General features: G+C 50.9%; 2 protein-coding genes and 1 pseudogene across 3 annotated transcripts; all 3 read left to right on the forward strand.

Moving 5' to 3' along the window:
- Positions 1–8,096: 8,096 nt before the first annotated feature.
- Positions 8,097–11,081, forward strand: Lcn8 (lipocalin 8). 2 transcript variants are annotated; one of them, NM_001128183.1, is made up of 7 exons: positions 8,097–8,211; positions 9,097–9,227; positions 9,651–9,721; positions 10,023–10,127; positions 10,208–10,297; positions 10,390–10,415; positions 10,969–11,081. In NM_001128183.1, the coding sequence occupies exons 1-7, from the start codon at positions 8,119–8,121 to the stop codon at positions 10,978–10,980; spliced, it is 528 nt and encodes a 175-aa protein (NP_001121655.1). In that variant the 5' UTR covers positions 8,097–8,118; the 3' UTR covers positions 10,981–11,081. The 2 variants fall into 2 exon arrangements, with proteins under 2 accessions (NP_001121655.1, XP_006233694.3); XM_006233632.4 differs by having other exon boundaries at positions 8,119–8,211; positions 10,390–11,081.
- A 2,277-nt stretch (positions 11,082–13,358) lies between these two features.
- Positions 13,359–17,371, forward strand: Lcn5 (lipocalin 5). The gene is made up of 8 exons (NM_024136.1): positions 13,359–13,498; positions 13,719–13,855; positions 15,358–15,437; positions 15,928–16,032; positions 16,187–16,288; positions 16,377–16,402; positions 16,675–16,700; positions 17,270–17,371. The coding sequence occupies exons 1-7, from the start codon at positions 13,403–13,405 to the stop codon at positions 16,693–16,695; spliced, it is 567 nt and encodes a 188-aa protein (NP_077050.1). The 5' UTR covers positions 13,359–13,402; the 3' UTR covers positions 16,696–16,700; positions 17,270–17,371.
- Positions 17,372–21,793: 4,422 nt separating this feature from the next.
- Positions 21,794–22,163, forward strand: LOC108350548 (60S ribosomal protein L34 pseudogene; annotated as a pseudogene).
- Positions 22,164–23,312: the final 1,149 nt, after the last annotated feature.

Raw genomic sequence — 23,312 nt, forward strand, 5'->3', positions numbered from 1 at the left:
CTGGCTGGGAAGGGGCCAAATACTCCAGCAGGAAGTGTGCCTCTATGTCCTTCTAGGGTAATGGCTATAACTAGGTTGAGGTTAATACCTGAGGATTAACCAGAGACAACTTCTGAGATTCAGATAGGTCTTGTTGGGGATCAGGAAGCCTTCTGGGAGTGTAGTAGGTTGGCCTAACACTGCTTGTATTCTAATGCTGAGTGCTGGCTTCCAAGATTTGGAGTCAGCAGTAGCTTTGGGAACCTGCCTCCAGTTCATTCTGATTGGTAAATAGAGACGCCAGCAGCCAATGGCTGGGAAGGAGAGACACATCAGGGGTTTAGGGCTCCCAGGCTTGGGACCAGGAAGAGGAGGAAGGAGGGAGACTCAGAGGTTGCCATGGAAGGGTAATAAGGTATAGGAAGGAGAAGCAGAGCCTTTCTGTAAAGGGACCAAGAGAATGTGGCTCAGAGGGGTCAAGGGCAGCCAAGATGAAACATAGAAATTAGAATGTAGTAACTTGGATTTATTGGTGGGAGGTAGATTCCAACAGCATTGAGGTTAGGCAGTTGCCCAGCTGTTGTGTTGCTTAAGGCATATTAAATATGAAGGCTGTGTGTGTGTGTGTGTGTGTGTGTGTGTGTGTGTTTCATTCATGAATGTAAACCATGGAGGTGGGTAGTAACCCTGTACTGGGCTTTATTTAAACTGTTAATACTACATGGGAACATCTGCTGGGCTTATATCAGGGACCCCTCTCCAGGGTCTCACTTGTGCGGTACAGCAGGGGTGGATCCAACTCCTGTCCACATCTTAGCTACCTATGCCACACCTATGCAGCCCTGGACTACCTGGATGTGTGCGTCTCTGATACTGACTGTAGCTCCTTTGCAGTGCTCTATATAATGAGGGGCTGGAAGGCATGCTTAGAACCATGGTACAGCTCTACAGCGAGAGGCCTGCATTTCCCCTGGGCCCACCTCACCTCTCTGTGTTCCCACCCCCATTGAACCCACTGTTTTCCCAGAATCCCCCTCCCCTCTGGCCGCGTTCAGCTTCTCCTCACTCCTTCCTTGCCCCCTGTTTAGGTCATGCTTGGGATTGTCCCACATCTCATCCATCTGGGACAGGCTGGCTAGGACAGGCATGGTGGGTGGTAGGTGGAGATGGGTGATACAGAATGCCAGGGGAAACTCCCCTCAGCTGTTTTCCAGGAAGGGTTTACTGCCAGGGGTCCCTGAGGACCAACCACACAGATACCTCTTTAGACTGGGAATCCTTCCTTCCTTCCCTAACACTGAGGCTGATTCTACTTTAATTTTCCCCACTTCCCAAACTGGAGAGAGGAGAGCTGGGGGCTGGAGGGTGTGTGGAACACTGCAGGGAAAGATATTTGAGGAGACAGGGCTTGGTGTAAACTGAGAGACTCTGGCCTCCATTAGGACCTTGTGCAAAATGAGAAAAGGCTGTGCAACATGAGTGTGTGTGTGTGTGTGTGTGTGTGTGTGTGTGTGTGTGTGTACACGTGCATATGTATGTTGACATAAGCCTAACCTGGAAAGGTTTTGGAAAGGGACAGTACACAGTCAACAGCCTTGTTGTCAGGGCTCCAGGAAGTGATATGAGGCTAGTAGACTCTTTTTTTTCTTCATTTTTAAAGTTTACTTTACATCCTGATCATCTCCCCATCCCTCCTTTCGTCCCAGTCCCACCCTTACAGGTCCCTCCTCCATTATCTCCTCCCCTTCTCCTCAGAGAAGGGTATGTCCCTCTTAGGTCCCCCACCCCACCCCACATCCAGTTGCAGCAGAACTAAGGGCATCCTGTCTCGATGAGGCCAAACCAGAAAGTACAGCTCGGGGAAGGAGATCCGATGGCAGACAACAGAGTCAGAGACAGCCTCTGCTCCAATTGTTAAGGAACCCACATGAAGACCAAGCTGCACATCTGCTACAAATGCGTAGGGGCCTAGGTCCAGCCCTGCGTGCTCTCTGGTTGGTGGTTCAGGCTCTGGGAGCCCCATGGGTCAGTTGACTGTAGTTATGCTTGTGGTGTTCTTGACCCCTCTGCCTCACTTAACTCTACCCCCAAGCTTTCCACAAGACTCCCCTAATTCTGGCTGATGTTGGATGAAGCCTCTCAAGAGACAGTTATGCTAGGCTCCTGTCTGCACAGTGGAGTATCATGAATAATGTCAGGACTGGTTCTGTCACATGGGGTGGGTCTCAGGTTGTGCCAGCCGTTGGTTGGCTGGTCACGCAGTCTCTGCTCTGTCTTTATCACTGCACATCTTGTAGGCAGGACAGATTCTGGGTTGAAGGTTTTGTGGGTGGGTTGATGTCCCCCTCCCTCCACTGGAAGTCCCTCCTTGCTACAGGAGGTGGCCACTTCAGTCTCTATATGCCCTGCTGGTAGGAGTATCAGCTAGGTTCACCCCCATAGACTCCTTGGAGCTTTCCCCTCCTCCCCTGCCCCAAGTTCCAGGTCTTCAGCTCATCCCAGAGATGCCACTCCCGACCCACCTCTCCCCACACCTGATAGCTGTACCCATTACTCTCCTGTTCTCCTCTCCCACCCAGTTCCCTCTCTCCATCCACCTCCGATGAATATTTTGTTTCCCTTTCTGAGTGAGATTCACACATCTTCCCTTCGACCCTCCTTGTTACCTAGTGTCTTTGGGCCTGTGGATTGTGGCGAGGTTATCCTTCCCTCACTTTATCACGTATGAGTGAGTGTATAGCACACGTGTCTTTCTGGGACTGGGTTTCCTCACTCAGGATGATATTATCGAGTTCCATTCATTTGCCTCCAAAATTCATGATTTCCTTGTTTTTGATGGCCGTGTAGTGTTCCATTGTGTAAATGAACCACATTTAAAACAATCCACTTCAGTGGAGGGATATCTAGTGTGTTTCTAGTCTGGCTATTACGAATAAAGCTGCTGTGACTGTAGTTGAACCAGCATCCTTGTGGGATGGTGGAGCGTCTTTTGGGTATATGTCTAGGAGTGGTATAGCTGGGTCTTGGGGTTGAAATATTCAGTTTTTTTTTGGGAAACCACCACATTGATTTCCAGAGTGGTTGTACTAGTTTTTACTTCCACCAGCAATGGAGGAGTGTTTCCTTGATCCACATCCTGATCACTTGAGGTGTTTTTAAGATTTTGTGTGAGTACATGGTCATTGTCCTCAGACACACCAGAAGAGGGCATCGGATCCCATTACAGATGGTTGTGAGCCACCATGTGGTTGCTGGGAATTGAACTCAGGGATTCTGGAAGAGCAGTCGGGTGCTCTTAACCGCTGAGCCACCTCTCCAGCCCAGCACTTGAGCTTTTTGATCTTGGTCATTCTGACAGTTGTAAGATAGTTGTTTTATTTTTTAGTGCACTAATTAGTTTAATGAACAAAGTAGACCAATATGCAATAGCAGCAGAGCAATGCAAGGAGAAAGATGGAAATACAATTAAAAGATCCCAGAGTCCCTTTGACTTGCATTTCCCTGATGACTAAGGATGCTGAGCACTTCTTTAAGGGTTTCTTGGCCATTTGCAACTCTCTTTAGCTCCGTACCCATGGCTAGGAGACTCTTTACTCACTCCTCTCTTGCCTCTGCCACAGTCACTGTGAAGGGTGCACACATAATCACTTCTCTGCAGCAGGCAGGTCTAAGACCTCAGTCCCCAGGTCTGGAAGGCCCTTTGAGACTTCTACCCAACAGTGGGGCTCTTGGGTAGCATGATGGTAACGCTACCCAAATCGGGTACTAGTTGAGCTGGCCCTCCAGACCACGTGCCTGGGCCAGCCCTTCAGTTCTGGAGAGTGTAGGTCTACATCGTCTAGGCCCCCTTCTACCTCCAGTGCAGGGAAGGGGCTCCTGATCCTTTAACCAGCTCTGTGGGGATTATAGGGGTGAATAGAACCCAAGCACCCAGGGGGTGTGACTGAGGGGAAGGAGGAAAATCAATGACCTTCTCCTGTGTGCTCCCATGGGCAAGGAGGTACTCAGACATCCCAAGTGACCAATGCCAACACATTCAGGCTAGGTGCAGGGTGAGTTCTCTTCTGAGCTTGGGACAGCAAGATCCTTGCTGCCTTTATCCTATCCTCGAAATCTGCTGTCGCTACTACCTCTCATGCTGTACACTTATGACTTTAGCTTGGATACGTCTGGTAGAAGAAGCCATCCTGGTTTCCTGGGACCGTCACAGTAAGCCAGGGCAAAGAGACAGAAAGAATTCTCTTCTGCTCTAGGAGGGTGAAGTCGGGAATCCAGCTGTGTGGAGTCTGGAAGAGGGCTCTTGCCAGTCCTTATCTTGCAGCTTCTGATGCGTCTTCTGTTCTGGATAACCTTAGTCTTGGCTGCATCACTAATTTCTGCCTCTTTCTTCTGCCCATCTGTGTCTGAATTCTTCCATCCGTAAGGATGCTTGTCTTTGGGTTAGGGTCACCTGAACCTAAGGATCATCTGAGATCCTTAACCAAGGTTTTTGTAGACAGTAAGATATTGTTTGGAGGTTCTGGGTGGGGGATACTGTTCAATCCAGTGTACCCCATGTTTTCCTAGCCTTTGGGTCTCCCCTTCCCAGGGCTTGTACCGTATCTTAATTGTATCATCCTTTTCCCACAGACCCTGAGAGGGCAGAGCTGCTTCTCATCTACTGCCCCACTACAGGGTTGGGGTAGAAGTCCTTAGGGTCTTGATACAGGCAGGTTTGTGGGGAGACCTACCCAACCAAACCATGGCAGAAAGCTGCCCAGTTCCACCCAAGCTCATTGCTAACAATTTTGGCATTCACAAAGTCACACTAGTAGATGGCATGTGAATGTATAAATGTCCTGGATAGTGGGGGTAGGGGAGTCACCTCTATGGTTTATCCCGGGATGGGGAGGGTTTGTAGTGTTTCTTCAAATCGGTAGCCCTGTCTTGTTCTCTTCCTAGTCTCCTAGTTCTCTGCATGTTGGTCCTTTGCTGGTCATGATGGGCTCTTCTCTCTTCTTACCCTCTCCTCTTGCCTGCTCACTCTGATGCCTGCTGCTTTGACTGTCCATGGATGTAAACATCTGTGCTGAACTTGTGTATTCTCTGCCATCAGGTAGTTTTAAAACTGTAAAAGGATGGATCAATGCCAAATCACCCTGTCATTTTTCCTATTACTACGGTCTCGGTCTCTCTGCCCAGGGCCTGACAGGGCCTAGGGGTTACTAGTCCTGTAAGAGCTAGGGATTCAGAAGTGCAGCTGGGGTCTCCAGGAAGCGCCTTAGAGAGGCATCTCTATTCAGGGGTTAGGGGCAGTGTAGGAGGGTTTTACTGGTTTGCAGAAGCTTTGGTGACAGAATTATCTTTCCTTGCCTTTGTGGGTTGGCAGCCTTGGAGGCAGTGTCTAGCTTGTGGGGAGTATGGAGGATGTTTGACAAGGGAGTGGCGATGGAGTGATTGCGTCCTTTTAGTGTAGGAAGAACTTGGGGCTGCCAACCTCAAGAGTATTGATCTCACTGTGATCTTTAGGAGCTGAGAGAGGCCCTCTTGGGCCCTACCTCCTTCCTTCCTGTGTCCCTACTCTTGTCCTGTTCCTTCTACCCAATAAACAGATTCAGCATCCACATGGCTCCTTGACTCTTTGGAGATGCCCTTGGGCGGAGCATAGTGGACCCTTTCTTCATCCCAGCCCTCTGGCCACTTAGGGTTCTTCTGGGAGAGTGGGCAGGATGTTTGATTCAAATTTAATGAAGGAAAGTCGCTGAATCCACGAGGAGAATTGAACATAGCACATGTGGCATCCATGGCTTCACAGTGTCTTTGGTGGAACTGAGATGCCTTGTAAGGGATGGTTTTAGGCTCTAGGCTCCCTTGGGTCTCCCTGGTTGGCTGTAGGAGCTGGAACAGCAGGAGGGCCATAATGCTGATCTTGTCTGGGTTTCAATTCCCATTCCGCCTATGATCTCAGGCGAGCGGGTTGGATCTCTGAGAGCCTGAGAAATAGGTTAGGGTAATGGCCGCTGTGCTCAAGAGACCTTGTTAGGTTAGCTGTCATGTGATTTCCATGACAGACCTCCTGGATACATATACACTCCATCCATTATTTTTTCTGAGATTGAGACACCGAGGCACAGAGGCTGGGCAGGTATTCCAGGTCACATGATGGGCACGGTGTAGTCTCTGTGCTGCTCTTGAACAAGATGTGGGGTACAGGGGTTCCTCTCCAGGAACCGCTCTTGCCTTCATGTCACAGAACTCCCATTCTTCTAGTGGGTCTTGTTCTACTTCAAAGGCGGGCGTGGGGATCAGGAAGGGGCTGGTTTTGCTCCATTGCTTCTCTGTCTGTGGTCCTCAGACAACAAGAACCGAAAGCAATTAGCCCTCACAGCTGCTGCCCGCATCCTGTCCCAGCCACCCAGAGAGCCAGGTGCTACCCACGCCATTTCCCTTTCCTTTACTCTAACCAAACCTGTCTCTGTATCCCCAAGGACCCCAACTTGTCAGCTTGTTGTTGGGGCCAGTGGGTCCTCAGCTTCCCTCCTGATGCCCTGATGCCCTGAGGTCTTTGGATAGTTCCTACTGGCACCCAGTGTGCTTCTTCTCCTAACTCATCCCTTACACCTTCCTTGCTGCCTACCCTGTTGTCTTCTGTAGTCTGGTTCCCTCTGGAGGGTGGGCTTCAGAGGCCACAACTTTCCTGTGAGCTGTCCAAGGCTTAGGCAGCTCCAGGTGGGTCCCAAAGATTGGAGACCATTTCTGCAGGAGGAGGGATGCTGACCTGGGTAGAGCTGTTTTGGGATACCCCAGGGCCCCGTCCCAGGCAGTCGGAGCATGCCTCTCTGCTGTACAAGCCGGGAATTAGAGATTTGGGTTGAAAGGTGACTAAGCACGCTTGGGAGTGTCAGTCAGGGAGGGCTTTGCATCCAGGGTGTTTCATGGTCCCAGTTTATCCTGTTGCTTTCCTTTTTATTTGGAAGAAATAGATAGTTGTGAGAAAAATTAATATTTTTAGCTTTTTTCCTAGAGAGTGAGAGACTTTGTTTTAGTATTAATCACAAATAAAGTTGATTTTAAAGATAAAAGTTGTCTGCCTTAAAAAAAATTCTCTGGGGCTAGAGAGATGGCTCAGTGGTTAAGAGCACTGACTGCTCTTCCAGAGGACCTGAGTTCAATTCCCAGCAACCACATGGTGACTCGCAACCATCTGTAATGAGATCTGATGCCCTCTTCTGGTGTTTCTGAAGACAGCAACAGTGTACTTATATATAATAAATCTTAAAAAAAATTCTCTGAGGTATTTGTTTCATATACTGAAAAACTGTATCATTGGGGATGGGAAGATGGTTCAGTTGGTAAAGTGCTTTCTTCAGAACGCATGTAAAAAGCCAGGCATGGTGGTGTGTATTTGAAATCACATGGTGCAGTGCTGGGCAGACAGAGGTAGGGGGATCTCTGGGGTTCACTGGTTGGTCAGCCTAGACTACTCAGAATGCTCCAGGTTAGTGAGAAACTCTGTCTCAAAAAATAAGTAACCAGCCAACCAACCAATGAACTAACTAACTAACTAACTAACTAACTAACTAACTAACTAACTAACCAAGGAAAATACAGTGACTTGTATTGGAGGAACAACACCTGAGGTTGAAATCTGGCTTCCATATCCATGTGAATATATGTACGCCTTCTTCCAACAAGAACAAAGACATGGACACTACCTACACAGACACAGACACGACACAGACACAGACACACACACACACACACAGACTGGAGGGTGGTCCTGGGAGTGCAGGATGTTGCAAGATGTGAGGTTCCTGGTCAGAGTCAATCCTCCTTGTCCAGTTCACTATTTTGTCATTGTTTTAAAGTTCTTGTAACAAATGGAGAAACCGGGATGAATAGTGGGGTGCCCAGGTCACAGCTCAGAGGGTGGTGCCGGATTTGGTTGGTGCAGTCTTACTGCATGGTCCACATGCTAGGACGGAGACAGCTTGACTACTGTCTTCGCTTGGTCCGATCCCTCTCTGGATGTGGGTTGATAGCATTCGAGCAGAATCTGAGTCTCTGAGCATTGCCCAATGGCATTGTCTGGGTGGTTGCACACTCTCCAAATATAAGCTCCTGCCTTCCATAAACAGAAGCCACAAGCCAGGCCCTGAGATGGAAGCCAGGCTGCTGGTTGTCGTCTGCAGACTCGTCCTGGAGTTCCTGCTGCAGGCAGAGTCTACCAGGGTGGAGCTGGTTCCAGAGAAGGTGGCTCTTTATTCTTGCCTCGAGGCACTGCTGGGGCTTAATGGGAAGTTGGACAGGGAGGGAACAGAGTGCACAACCATTGGAAGTCTCTCTTCCCTTCCACCCAACTCCTAGCTGGCAGGGGCTGGACCCAGTCTTGAGGCCTCCATCCCTAAGACAGCAGTCAGAGTGAGTCCTTAGTGAAGCTCTGAGCTCTGTGGATCTCTCCCCTCCCTGAGTTCTCTCATGGGCCACCTGTCCTGAGGCAGTAGTTGCTGTCCTCAGGCCGGTCACCTCAGGGTCCTTGGTGATTTACAGATTTGGCATCCCTTCCTGCTTCCTGGTTCTAGGGTTCCTAAGAGGGCTTCTCCAGAGCAGACAGCTCGTTGCTTGAATTCCTCCTTCTATGCTCCAACCCCCCATCCTTCCTGAGATTTCCAGACTCACACTCTAAACTCAGAGGGGTCAGGCTTTGGGGGACACAGATTCTTTTCTCTTTTAACAGCAATGAGTTTCTAAAAGTTTCAGGTGATGTCCTGTGCTCTGAGAACATTGCCACTCTGGGAGGTCATGATCTCAGGGAGCCTGAGATTAGTAGAACTGTGCTTCATTCAGTGTGAAAGCTGGATGCCGGGATACTTGCTCCCCACACACCTGTTGGAAAGCTTTGTCAGGAGTGACAAACCAGGAGCAAACCTTGTGTCAGCATCTTCTGGAAGGAACATTGCTGTCTGGTGTCCTGGAAGGTCCCTGGGAAGGAAAACTCGGCCGAGGACTGTGGATTGCTCCTCAAGCCCATCCACTGCTGCCCGAGTGTCCCTCAAACGCCCTCTACAGCCCAGGTGCTGGAGACCTAGTTTGGCTTGGTTGTGCAGAATCAGGGCTACCTCTAGTTCTGTTCTCTAGATCGCAGGGTTCTGGAAGGAAGTAGCTGTGGCTTCTGACCAAAACCTGGTGCTGAAGGCTCAAAGGAGGGTAGAAGGCTTGTTCCTTACCTTCAGTGGGAGGAATGTCACTGTGAAAGCCGTGTACAACAGGTAAGAGGCGTGGGTCACTGGGGGATGTGGCCTGCTGGGAAGGAAGAGCCAAATACGTAGTTGAATACAGACAAAGCTATACCTCTTATAGTGGTGAGATCATCAGTATGTGGGCTAGCCTTTTCCATGTCTATGTGCTTGGGTCCTCCAGCCCCAAAGCTAGATCTCAGGCTCCTGGATCTGCCTTTCTGCCAAAACATAAGCAAGGACTTTAGATAAAGCCCCATTGCTTTACAAGAGAGTGTGACTGGTAGTAGTTACCTGACTCTCTGCAGGTGAGAGGCTGGGGCAGTTCTGCCCCATGAATGGCTCCTTCTGCATGGACCCTAGACTCCAGCATGGTCATGAGCTTGACAGCACCTGTGCCCAGCAGGTGGAATGCAGGCTGGCAGGTTCTTAACAAACATCTATGTTGTTTTTCAGCTCAGGAAGTTGTATGACAGAAAGATCAGTGGGTTCAGAAAGAGACGCTGCAGGGGAATTTGCTTTTCCTGGTAAGTACTGTTGCCTTATTGCTAAAGGCAGCTGTCTGAGCTTGGACATCTCCCCTGGCCTTGCTCTCTGTGCCTGCCCTTCCTAGGATTCTCAGGCCCTGGACCCCAGGCCCCTCATCTCTACTAGTGTACTGGGTTGACCTTCAGAAGTTGTCCTCTCAGATGTCACAGGCAGGTCCCAGCACTAGGCAGAAACAGAAAGGAGTTAGACTCTGCAGACCCAGCCTTCTAGGTCTGCTCCCTGGTGTGTTCATGTCTGAGCAAACCTCCTTAATCCTGCCTGCCATTGACGCCCCTGAAGGCAACAGGGAGATCCACGTGATGGACACGGACTATGAGCGCTACACCATCCTGAAGTTGTCCGTGCTCTGGCAGGGTACAAACTTCCATGTGCTCAAGTACTTCAGTAAGTACAGCCTGGGCTGGGGCTCTGCCCTGCAACCGCCTTCATTCAGGCTGCCAGCCCAACACTGTGGTGCCCCACAGCTCGGAGCCTTGAGAATGAGGATGAGCCAGGCTTCTGGAGATTCCGGGAAATGACAGCAGACCAAGGCCTTTACATGCTGGCCCGACATGGTGAGGACAGCATCTTGGGGAGGATGCTGTATCAGGCCCCTATGATGGTGTCCGAGGCCCCCTAACTGTGCTAATACCGTTCCATTCTGCAGGGAGGTGTGCTGAGCTCTTGAAAGAGGTAAGCCCACTACCCTTGGTCTACACTGCAGCTCGGCTCCCATGAAGCCCCTGCTGGTACTACTGGATCCTTACTCTGGAAAGGAAGGGTGGCCCATCCCTTCCCTGATCAAGACAACCAACAGCCCCGCCTGGCAGCTTCTGATGCATCCATTTTGTAGTCTTTGTAAAGAGCAGTCTGCTATGTGACCCCAAGCTGTCATGCTGGGCTCTTGAGTATGGGACAGAACTAGGTTGGGGAAGAGAGGTTCCTTGTTTGCATTGTTCTGCACAGCAAGGCTCTTCAGGGTTTTGGCCACCTCTGTACCTTCATGTCCTGACAGTGTGATGGTGTGTTCAGCTCTTTTAGATATTTTGGGGTTTCCTGTGTCTGGCACCATGCTAACCCGCAATCTATACAACCTTGCCGTCACAGCCCATGCCTTAGAGGTTGACACTATAACCCATTTTGCAGATAGAGACTCCAAGGCTCAGAGAACCATGCTTTGCCAAGCCAGGCAGCTGGGGTACCAGGAGGCCATGCATGGCCCTGAGCTCTGGTGTTCTGTCTGCAGGGACTTGTCTGAGTTGCTTCTGCCCAGGCCTATGGCTGCAGCCCCACCTATCTGGCCTCTCTGCTCCTGCTGAAGAGCCTCTGCACCTGCTCCAAATAAATCCTGCTGCCAAATGCTGCCCAGTATTTTTCCTGGGGGTGGGGTGGGGGAAGTGGCAGCAGAACGCTTCTCTGGCCCAGGTAGAGGGAACAAGCTGACATTTTCTGGGAATGCTTGTAAATATGCCTCACCCACAGGGCAGCCAGTGCTGTACTCCCGTGAGAAAAGGTCCTGCTCCACCCTGTCCTGGGGAGTGGGTCCCAGTGTCCCCCTCTCATTCTGTGACAGTGTCACTCCTGCTTATAAATGCTGATGGCACCCCAGGATGCTACAAGCAAGAATGACAGCAGTCTGGAGCTTTGTGGGCAGCTGGGCAGAGGAGAAGCAGAGAGATGCTCCTCAGGAAGGCTGCCTCAGGGTGAAGACCATGCTGGAAGCATGGTCTCCAGGAGAGAAATGTGTGACTCGGGCTATCACGGGGCCTCCGACCCTCCCTCTGCCCACCTTGTCGGCTGTCGGCTGCACCTCTGCCCTGTCTCTACTTGACACCTCTGAAGTGTCTTGTCTCCGTTAGACAGCTGGGCAGCTGCCCTTCAGAGGGCAGAATCGAGTCCGTGCCAGGACTCCTTCCTGAAGCCGGTACCCAGTATCTGGCGTTACCTTCTGGAGATGGCAAAGGGGTTGCCATGGCTACTGTCTGGATCTTGAGGGTAGGTGTGGCAGCCTCCAGTTAGCAGGATCCTGAACAGTTTGTTTGTTTGATCAAAACACTCTTCTTTCTTTCTTTCTTTCTTTCTTTCTTTCTTTCTTTCTTTCTTTCTTCCTTCCTTCCTTCCTTCCTTCCTTCCTTCCTCCCTCCCTCCCTTCCTTCCTTCCTTTCTTTCCTTTTTCCTTTTTCTTTTTTTGCACAGGGACTTTCTTTCTTTCTTTTTTTTTAACATGAAAAGGAAGTAGTTTATTTTAGCTGACAACTTCAGAGCAAGATTCCATAACAGAAATAGGAACGGCGAAGTGACTGCTCACATTTTGTCTGTACACAGGAAGCAGAGAGCCACAGGGACTTTCTAAGATACAGATCCTTACTCCTGGTTATACAGCCCCCCACAAAACTTTTGGTGCCAGAGGTCCCAGAGCTTACTTTATTGGACTTCAGGGATCACTTCCAAATCACAAATTCTAGCATGAGAGTGTCAGCATCAGGACAGCTCAGTTCTGAACAGACCCAACATTCGTTTGAGGTTTTCAGAGAGGCCTGGCTGCTACTCTGGGGCTGGCTGAGGTGGGAAGGAGTCTGGCATAGCCCTAGTGGTCGCCTGACTTGATCTGGGCTACCTCAGAACAGCCGGTTGACTGGTTTTAAGAAGAGCTGGGAACACTGGCTTCTGTCAGGAAGAAAGAGGGTGCATCGGCCCACAAGCTGAGCTAGAAGATCCAGTGGGCCGTCACCTCTGTCTGCATTAGATGTCCCTTTCTACATTCTTATAGCCCTGAATCATTTTTATAGTCCCTAACTGTTTGCCATGCCTTCTCCCCGGGTCCTCTCTCTCTCTCCTTATAGTTTGAACACTGGCTGTAGTTGACAATACTCCCCTATCCTTGTCTGTGCCCTGAAGGATCGGGACCTGAGCTGCCCCTAGGGTGTGATATCACAAGAGGCTGTCTCTTTGCTGAGGACTCCAGGTGGCCTGGCCCTACACACTGAGCTGGAAGCTGGAAATTGTGGTCTCTGCCCATAAAGACAAATTTGTGGGCAAGATAATGCCAGGGCAACAGTGCTGGCTTCAGCCCGGGCATGCTGGCTGCTCATCTGGTGACCCTTGGCTGACTGCCATGGCTTCTTCAAAGTACTCTGAAAGACAGTGGTGGGGTTGGAGGGATTACAGTGTTCTAACCCACTCCTAAGAGTCTCAGTCTGCTGGACATAGAGCTGAACAGATTCAGTCATGCATGGCTCCAGTGCTCTTAGACCTGCCCTGCCATCTCCAGGCCTCTGATGCCAGGGTCACCTGCTACGGCTGCCACAGTTGTGCCCCTATCAGGTCTTTAGCTGCTCTGTGCCTATGACCAAAGCCTGCCAAGGGGCCTTGGTGGAACCGGCTCTGTCACCCACATGTATCTGAAAAGAATCAGCTCAATCACTGAGTGGATGGACAGATGCATACATGAGTAGACACCCAGAGGCAAGATCTGTGTACCCTGGAGGCGTTCCCCCGAGGCCCTGCTATCTAGCAGGTGGGTGATCCACTTGGCTGGCTTACAGTGTGCTTCCAACCCACCCAATGAGAACCTTTATGCCTATTCCAAGTATCCACGGGGAAGGATATAAAGTCCAGAGGCTCTGAGCCAAAGGCTGTGGCTTCTGGTTGGGGAGCCAGTGTGTCCTATTGCTATCCATATGGAGAATATCATGCCCTTCGCCTTGCTGGGACTGTGTGTGGGGCTGGCAGCTGGCACAGAGGGTGCAGTGGTGAAGGACTTCGACATAAGCAAGGTAGTCACAGTTACAGTGGGCCAGGGTCAGTGCTTTTTATGGGGATTGGGCCCTGCTGAGATTCAATCTTCAATGCTCTACCGTGTGGGGAACCCTTTGCTCCTAGACCTTTCTAGACTGTTGCATCCCTTGGAAAGGAGGGGGAGAGAATGATTCCCGGGTCCCAGGTCCTGAATGATGGCACACCCGGGCAGTTCCTTTATCTACTCCCTACCCCCAGTTTTTAGGCTTCTGGTATGAGATTGCCTTTGCCTCCAAGATGGGTACACCTGGCTTGGCACACAAGGAGGAGAAGATGGGAGCCATGGTGGTCGAGCTGAAAGAGAACCTTCTGGCTCTGACCACCACCTACTACAGGTGAGTTAGGGCTCTGACTACAGCCATAGAGGGAAGTTGGAGCAGTCGGTACAGTGCTGTAGGCCTTCCCCAGAGATGCCTCTACCCATGTCTGTGCTGCAGCTTCAGCTGCAGAAGCGGACGGGGAGGCAACTGTTTCAGATGAGACCAGACATCTTTGGCATCGTGAGTGTCCCATTGTCTATCAAGTCAGTTTAAGGAGTGACCAACTCTATGATCATGTTAGGTGTTTAACCTCAGACTGTCACCCCGGACTCTGAGCAAAGCAAGTGACTAACCAGACAGCCTTAAGGTCCAGTTTCCTAGCTCTAGGGTCATGAGTCATGCCAGCCTCTGACTGACAGATGTCAAGGCCTGAGAAGTGAGGCAAGGTTGACCTGAGTCATCTTGGAACTCAATCCAGCAGTGTGAAAGTTCGAGTGTTATTGATTGACCAGGAGACAACTTCGAGTTCCACAAGTTGAAGGCACATCCTTCCACAAAGACATGTGTGCATCCCTGTTCTCACAGTGTCCCTTTAAAGTGTGTACTTCTATCCCAGAGTGGCCCTCGGATGTGTGTACTTGTTTCCCTCAGCCATGCATGTCCCTTATCCCCAGGGAACGTGTCCTCAGATGTACATAACTGTGGTTCTCAGAGCGTGTACCCTCAGATATGCATCCTGTCACCTTAATGTGTGTCCCACAAGATGGATGTGCTTGTACCAGAGTACGTCCCTGACTCTCAGAGTACGGGTCCTTCAGACCCGAACATGTCTCTCCACCTCAGTACTGTGTCCTTCAGCCGTGTGTTACTCAGAGACTATGGACCTCACATATGTCTCTTTGCTCCTCTGCTCCTAAATATGTATGTCCCTCTACCACCAAGTGTGCTCCTCAGGAACTCTCCCCCCAGATGTGTGTCTCTTCGCTTCAACAAGTCTGTCTCTCAGATGTGTGTCTCCATGTTCCCGGATGGCTTATCCATAGCAGTGTGTCCCTCGGTGGCACTGAGTGGGTCCCTTAGTGCGTTTGTTCCTTCAGACATGAGTGTGACCCCGTTTCTTAGACTATCCCTCAGACAGGTGCGCAAACCGATTCTCAGCACTGGTTAGTAGGTCTTCAGGCGGGATCACTGGGGACATATTTCTACAACCACTTCCTCTTGTTACTCCAGCTCCATCTCCCTGGATAGCCACTGGGTAGGGGTCCTGTCCTCTGGGCTCACAGGCTCAGAAGACATTAGGCCAGCTGTATGTGGCTCGTCTCTGGACTCCTGCGTCACACACCCTGCTCCCTCGGGGCATGTATTATAAGGCCTGGTAGGCAGATGGCCGGTACTCTCCTGTCTTCCTTCTCCTTCCTTTCATTCTTTCCCACACTCCTCTGTCTGTCTGTCTAGCCCGGGCTGCTCTGACTTAGGTATATAGCCCAACTTGGCTTCAGACTGCAATCCTTTTGACTCAGTACCCTCACCTTCCTGTGGTGGGATTACAGGCTGGCCTGCCTTACTTGTCTTTGTAGTGAGGACCACTGTGTGCTGGAGAAGGTTACAGCTACTGAGGGGGATGGTCCGGCGAAGTTTCAGGTCACCAGACTATCAGGCAAGAATGCTATCTATCCTGAGATTGGTGGATGCTGTGGCTTCTTCTGGGCACTTTGGTTTACTTTCGATATATACCTACCACTGTTCTGGATGGGGTTGGGGAAGGACCCTGTGTCACTGGGGGTGCTGTCTGGTGTATCTTGTCTGATCTTCTGCAAGGGTGTGAGCTCAGTGCCATCCCCAGATGCCAGGAACCTGGGCAGGTGCTCCTGCAGCCACTGGCCTCAGCCTCTAATGTCTTTGCCTGGGCTTTGGCAGCCTCCTCTCTGAAATCCTAGGTGTGATTCAGTATTCATTTCTCTGGGTCCCTGGGGATCCCTGCCCTCCTCTCTTATTCGGAAAGTCACTTGGATTCTCATGGCCCATTCCAGGCTGTCCCAGTATGTTGCAGGTACAGGCTTGTGTGAGAGTATGTCCCGAGCAGAAGCACAGCTAAGAACAGAGAGCCCCGACAAAGCAGGTGAGAGGGAATTTTCCTCTGTTCCCAGGAAAGAAAGAAGTTGTTGTTGAAGCCACCGACTACCTGACCTATGCCATAATTGATATCACCTCTTTGGTGGCTGGGGCAGTCCATCGGACCATGAAACTGTACAGTAAGTCCAGCCTAGACTTATCTGGGGGTGGGGTGAGGGTAACTCCCCTATGCCTCATCTCATTGTCTGGGGTGGGGATAGGAGAGAATCCCAAGGTTACATCAGGGAGGGAGAATGTCTGTGATATAGAATCCCTGTCCCATCTCACCTGCAGGCCGGAGTTTGGACGACAATGGGGAAGCCCTTTATAATTTCCGGAAGATAACCTCGGACCATGGCTTTTCAGAAACGGACCTATACATCCTCAAGCATGACTGTGAGTAGGGCCTCACTGGGGTCAGGGCTTCCCAGGGATGGACCAGACCCGAGCCTGTGTGGCCCTTTCACTTGGCTTTTGTCCACAGTAACCTGTGTGAAGGTATTGCAATCGGTAAGTCCCTGAATGAAGCTGGGCACCCGGGGTGGGCGGGGGCTCCTTTCTGTCACATTGGCAAAGGACCACTTACACTGGTCTTGTGTCTGAGGGGAGCTGGAGTGTGTCTGATCACACTTCCTGGAGCGGGCAGATCCAAGTTCCAGAGCTTAGGCTGCCAGAGGGCCGAGAGGCCTCAGGTGTCCCCTCTGGGCACAGCAGCCAGGTGAAGCCTCGGTGGTGGGGTCTGGCACTCTCCTGCCTTCATTTCATGTTGCCTCGCCCTCCAGGCTGCTGAATCAAGGCCCTGAAGCAGGTGAGCACGCATCCTTCATTCTAAACTGCAGCCTGTGTGTTCTGACACGAGATCCTGGCCCCGGTGGTGTGTATACCTGTCCTCTGGTCAGGATGCCCTACGGCACTGCTTGACAGTTCCAGAGAGGCTGTGGTTTGGAAAGAGACGCCGTCTGTAACATGAGGCCAAGCTGTCAGGCTAAGTCCTAGAGGGAAGGGGGTGGGTGGATAGGCGAGCTTGTGGACATTGGGACAGAGCCGGCTGGTATGGCCCTTGTTCTGCTCAGCATGGACTACTTCCTGATTCTGTCCTTTCACGTGCTGGCGGGGGTTGGGGGGGGTCATGGGGAGGAATGGACCCTGTTGGATATCTTAGGGTTTTCTACACCAGCACTGTGCTCATCCACCACCAGTGTGACCTCATTACCACAACCTACTCCCTAGATATGACTCATTTTTCAGATAGACAAATCAAGGCTTTGCCAAAGCCAGCTTCTGGGACGACAGGAGCCTAGGCTGTGACCCTGGCCAGTGGGTGCCAGGATCCCTGGAGGCCACACACGGCTCTGAGCTTGCTTCTTCTGCCTACAGGGATGGATCTGAGGAGGAAGCAGCAGCTCGGCCTACCTGGCCTCTCCTTCCCTACCCAAGGGGTCCCCACACCTGTGCAAAATAAAGCTTGCTACCACCCGCTGCCGGCATCTTTCCTGAGGGCAGAGGGAATGAGGACAGATGGGTTGCAGGGGCAGGAGTGGGCTAGAGCATCGTGATCCCTCCAATCCCATGACTGTCTTTCTCGGTCATGAAGAAGCCATGGCAGTCAGCCAAGGCCCACCAGCCGAGCAGCCAGCATGCCCGGGCTGACGCCAGCACTGCTGCCTTGGCATTATCTTGCCCACAAATTTGTCTTTATGGGCAGAGACCACAACTTCCAGCTTCCAGGGGAAGAGCTGAGCGTGTAGGGCCAGGCCCCCTGTGCAAGCTCCGTACACGCCCACAGTGGCCCTGCTGAATGGGAACGCATTGCATTTCTCTGTGAATACCCTGCAAGGGACACAGCTCACATAGCTGGATCAGGGTCCGCACACTGATGGACTGACTCAGGCCAGCACTCTCGTCTTCATTCTGGAGCAGTCTCTTGTCTTCTTGTTATCTGGAAGCAGTCCTGCGGGTCCCAAGCAGAGATGAGAGCAGGTCTCCTCTGTAGTCTCAGTAGCTCTCTCAAAAGGAAGGGGGAGTGTTTCCTAGGGCTCCCTTCTGTGTAGCATTTAAATCCCAGCCACCATTTCCTGGGCCTTCCTGGATGTGGTGGCCCTCTAGCACCCCTCCCTCCCTTCCGTGCTCTGTGTCTTGTGGTGGCCCTGTAGCACCCACCCCTCCACCCACGATCTGTGTCTTCTGCCCAGCTGCACCTGAGTGCTCATCTCTGTGTCCCTCATGCCATGGCCTAAAGCCACTGCTGTCCGCTTGTCCTGGACTTGCACCATTGCTGCTGCAGCTAGAAGGCAGGAAGGACAGGAATGTGGGGTGGTCTGAGCGCCAGCCCCTCGGAGCACATAGGTTTTATTTGCAGAGTAAGGCAGCTGGAAGCTTCCTTTCTGAGAGTAGAAGCCCCGAGATGGAAGCAGACCAGAGATGCCTGTGGTACAACAGTGCTGTGGGGTGACGGAGAGGCAGCCCTGCAAGAGCGGAGAGATGTTACTAACACCCGGGCCTCTGAGCAAGACATCACAGTGGCCCACAAAGGGGAAACTCCACACACCTTGCCCCGCTCTAACCCTGAACCAAGTGCTAGAAAACCTCAGAGGAGGCATCCAGAGATGAAGTTCTGACATACCCAGGGGACGGGGGAGCAACGGGATCTCCCTCAGAGCCTCTGGTCCACACCCACACCAAGTCCTAGAGTTTAACCCGTGACTGGACGCCCTGCCAGGTTCAGTCTGCTCTGACTCCCATCCGTGGACTCCAGCCACAGTACGTCATTGCACAGGTTTGGAGCTTGATGTCAAGCTCACAATCATGGGACAGCAAGATCACATTCAGGGCTGGGGATGTAGCCCAGTCAGTAAAGTGCTTCCCCTGCAAGCACTCAGATCTGGATCTAATCTCCTTTAACCCATGTTAAAAAAATGCCAGTGCTGGGGAGGTGGACACAGCAGGAACCCTGGGCCTTGTTAGCTAACCTATTTAGTCAAGTTATTGGGCTTTCAGTTCAGTTAGAATCCCTGTATCAAAAAACAAGGTGGATACTGAATGAGAAAGACACCTGCTGTTGACCTTTGACCTTCATATGAATGTACACACACACACACACACACACACACACACACACACACACTAATTCGCACATGCTCACGCACAAGTATAAAGTCCACTTTCAGGTTAGGGCTCTCTTCCTGGCTGGTGGCCATGGAAGTGGGGGAGAGAGTGCCCCCTACTGTCAGTCTGTCAGCTCCCAGGGATCGGCTCCACTGGAGCCTCACCTCCCGGCTGTCCTAACACAATGGTAGGAGGGTCAGACCTGGATTCCACCGTTGAACCCAGTCGCCAACAAAGCCTGTCTTGCAGAGCGTCAGAATGCAGGACTTTTTATTATCTACTTGTTTCTAACAGGCTTTTATTTATTTTTTAAGTATTTTCATGTGTACGAGTGTTTTGCCTGCATGTATGTCTGTGAACCATGTGCATGCAGTGCCCAAGGAAGCCAGAAGAGGGTGTTGGATCCCCTGGAACTGGAGTCACAGTAGGCTATGGGCTCCTATGTGGGTACTGCAATTGAACCTTGGGAAGAGCAGCTGAGGCTACTGAGCCACCTTCCAACGGTTGAATATCGGTAGAGGTGTTGTAATGCATCATTAACCAGGCTTCGTAGGAAAGTTACTTGGTACACAAATGGAAAAGTGGGATCTATGGGAGAGAAACGGAGTGGTTAGTAAAGCCCGGTTCTGAGAAGAACCAAAGGACTTAGAACAGGAAGATCTGATGAAGCAGTGGGAGTAGGTTAACGAAAAAAGGGGAATGGTGGCATGGTGAAAAGAAAGGACCCACGGCTAAATGAATAAACCAGCAAGCAGAGAAGAGGAACTGAGTGCAATGCAGGACTTGAACAGAGTGCTACAGGGAAATCTCAGAGCTGAATGGCTGCCATATAGACAGATGGACATCAATGTTCCAGTCTGGGGGAGAGAGGAGAGAGGGCCGAGGCTATTTCAGAGGTCCTGAGTGAGAGCTGGACAAATTCTTCAGACACATTGATGAGCTCCAGGTTCAGTGAGCAACAATGTAGCCCCACCCCCACCCGAAGAAAAAAGTAGATGGCGATTGAGTCACCCGATAGCAGGCCATGCCCTCTGCGTGCACCTGCAAAGCAGCCGTCAAACAGACAGCAAGAAGCGTGTGGAAACCTATTTGAATCAACAGTGTCTGAGTTACTTTTCTTACTGTGACCAAACACCTGACCAAAGCAAACAAAAGACAAACCAACCGAACAGCCCAAACCCCCAACTCATGACTCTTGACCCGTGAGGGCCCTGTTGGACGTACAAGGGAAGGAAGGCATGGCAGCATTCAGGGCAGTGAGAACGTGCAGCTGGGACTCTGGGACTCAGAATCCTGACAGTTGGTGAGGCAGGGACTGTGGGATGCCAGCAATGGCTTCTTCCTTTCCTTCTTTGTATTCAGTCCACGAGGCCCCATGCAATGATGACCTCCAGTGAAAGCAGGACTGTTGTCTTCCGTCAAAGCTCTGTGGAGCACACCCCAGAGGTGTGCCTCGGCAAGAACCAAGGCATTCATTAATCTAATTGTTGACAAAGTTGGTCACCACTGATGTGTTTATAAAAAGATAAAGAGAGGGGGAATATGTTCTATGGAGGTGTAGTGAGGTGTGGGGGAAGGGGGTGCCTCTGTGGACCCATGCTGAGGCATCCCTTCCCTCTCAGGGACCAGCCACACGATGGTGTCCTATAGAATAGAGTTCATTCAGGGCTCTGGGAGGGGAGGGGAGAGAGAGAGAGAGAGAGAGAGAGAGAGAGAGAGAGAGGGAGAGGGAGAGGGAGAGAGAGAGAGAGAGAGAGAGAGAGAGAGAGAGAGAGAGAGGTAGGCTGGCCATGAGCCCATGGGGAGAATGGGGGTAAGGGAATGGAGAGAGAAGGGACAGAGGGGGAAGAGGGTAAAAGCAAGAGAGAGCAAGAGAGTGAGGAGGAGGGGGCAAGCAGCCCCCTTTTTAGCGTCAGACACACCTGGCTGTTGCTAGGTAACTGTGGGGTGGAGCTTAGACAGAATGCTAACATTCCCCCTTTTGGTTTAATTAAAAAATTAAAAATTCAAAAGAGTCGATCGTGGAGTAGGAATAGGGTCGTCATGATCTCTGACTGCTTCATGCTAGTTTTGGGGCAATGTGTTTCTAGGGACCCTAGAAAAGTGGGTATGGGTCTGTCTGTCCAGTCTTAGAGTTGGCTGTTTCCTTGCTGTCCAGGGTCTGTGGAACCATCTGAGGAGAGGTCAGAAGGAACAGGTCCAATAGAAGCTTCTGTGTCTGTGAGAGATTGGAGCATCTGTAGGTTGCTTCTTCCGAGCTGTCCTATATGCAGTAAACTCCTGGACTTGACAAGATGCTATAGCACACACACACACACACACACACACACACACACACACACACACACACACACACACACTTATTATAGTTAGAGTTTAAGTACATTTGGAAGAAAATTTTTCCTTAGATGTACATTTGAAACCCACAGGAATCCCGCCTCTGGAATAGGAAGTTAGTGGGAACTTTAGGCGGATGTACTCATCCAGGTGGAGTCTATTTGGTCTGTGAGAGGTAGGTCTGAGTGGGTTTCCTGTAGCTTATACGTTTACAAAAGAGATAACAACATGAGTTAACAGCATGAGCTTTTTGTGGAGCAGAGGAACAAGAATTTGTAATTATATAGTTGGATTTATGAGACATTTAGTTAATGAAAACCGAGGTATGATGGCCTGTTTCTGCTCTGTGGCTTTTCTGTTTACGATCTGTACCCATCCGAGGAGTTAGGCAGGTGTGACACCCTCAGGGACTGTGCTGTAGCTGGGGTTAGTGGTGAGGGACGAGGAGAGGCACTCGGGATGGTCCAGAGGTTGACATACGGTCAAAGACTTTCTTACAATTCAGCCTCTAACAAAACTAGGCTGTCTCGAATCCTGGCAACAGGACTGTTCACCTTTACCCCAGAAGGCTGGGAAAGCACCCAAGTCCGCATGTGGTGTGTGCCCAGGCAGACTGTGAGGGGTTCGTGCTGTGAGACCCCACGTCCTTCTGAGATTGTCTAAGACAAAGAAACACATCAGCAGGGCCTACGGTGGCTCCATGTGTGCCAAGTGTGTCCGTGACAGGATCAAGTGGGCTTTCCTTACTGAGGAGCGGAAAATCGCTGTGAAAGTGTTGAAGGCACAAGCAGAGAGTCAGAAGGCAAAAGAAATGTGCAGCTTTTTTTAAGTAATAAAAATCAAGACTTGGTCAAAAAAAAAAACAAAAACAAAAAAAAAAAAAAAGAAAAAGAAAAAGAAAACTGAGTTGAGGTTTCTGTCTCCCTTCCCCCTTCCTTCCTTTCTTCCTCCCTCTCCCCCTCCCCTATCCTGGTTTCTATATGCTTGGCCCAGGGAGAGGCTCTATTAGAAGTTGGGGCCTTGTTGGAGTAGCTGTGTTACTGTGGGTGTGGGCTTTAAGACCCTCATCCCAGTTGCCTGGAAGTCATTCTTCCACTAGCAGCCTTCAGATGAAGATGTAGAACTCTCAGCTCTGCCTACACCAATCCTGCCTGGATGCTGCCTGGATGCTGCCATGCTCCCACCTTGATGATAATTCATGAACCTCTGAACCTGTAAGCCAGCCTCATTTCCCCAATTAAATGTTCTCCTTATAAGAGTTGCTTTGGTCTTGGTGTCTGTTCATAGCAGTCAAATCCTAACTAAGTCTCTCTCTCTCTCTCTCTCTCTCTCTCTCTCTCTCTCTCTCTCTCTCTTTCTCCTAGAGATGGTACTGAAGGTATGGGCATCACTGCTGGGCAGTGTATTTCATGGCTAATGTGGCTGCGTGGTGGTCCACGCCTTTAATCTCAGCCGGTGGACGGCAAAGGCAGACAAATCTCTGAGTTTGAGGCCAGCCTGGTCTACAGAGTGAGTTCCAGGACAGCCAGGGCTTCACAGAGAAACACTGCCTCAAAAAACAAACGAATAAACAGACAAAAGACAGCATTGAGCTGAAGATTAGGGTGGGGATTTTGGAACAATTACCTTCCTAAGAGAAAATTTTCTTTTTTTAAAAATCAGGAGTCTAGAAGGGTAGCAGCCAGGAGCCATCTTAACCCAGGATCAAGGCCTGCCTCTGTGTTACTGAGCAAAACAGAACAAGTAGCTGACGTTTACACAGATTCTGATCTACTCCCGTTCACCATCATCCGAGAAGTCTGTCCCCAGCAGGGACTTGGGGAGCTTTATTGGATGTCTTTTCTACAGAGAATCAAGCTGTGGACACATTGCACCTGCAAGTTCTCAAGTCTGGCTTGAGTGAGGCTAGGGACGGGAAGGATGGGCGTGTGGAGGCAAACTTGTAAGCTTCAGTTTGCTCCGTGACGGCTGCCCACAG

This window comes from Rattus norvegicus, chromosome 3 (assembly GCF_036323735.1).
Source record: "Rattus norvegicus strain BN/NHsdMcwi chromosome 3, GRCr8, whole genome shotgun sequence".
NCBI lineage: Eukaryota > Metazoa > Chordata > Mammalia > Rodentia > Muridae > Rattus > Rattus norvegicus.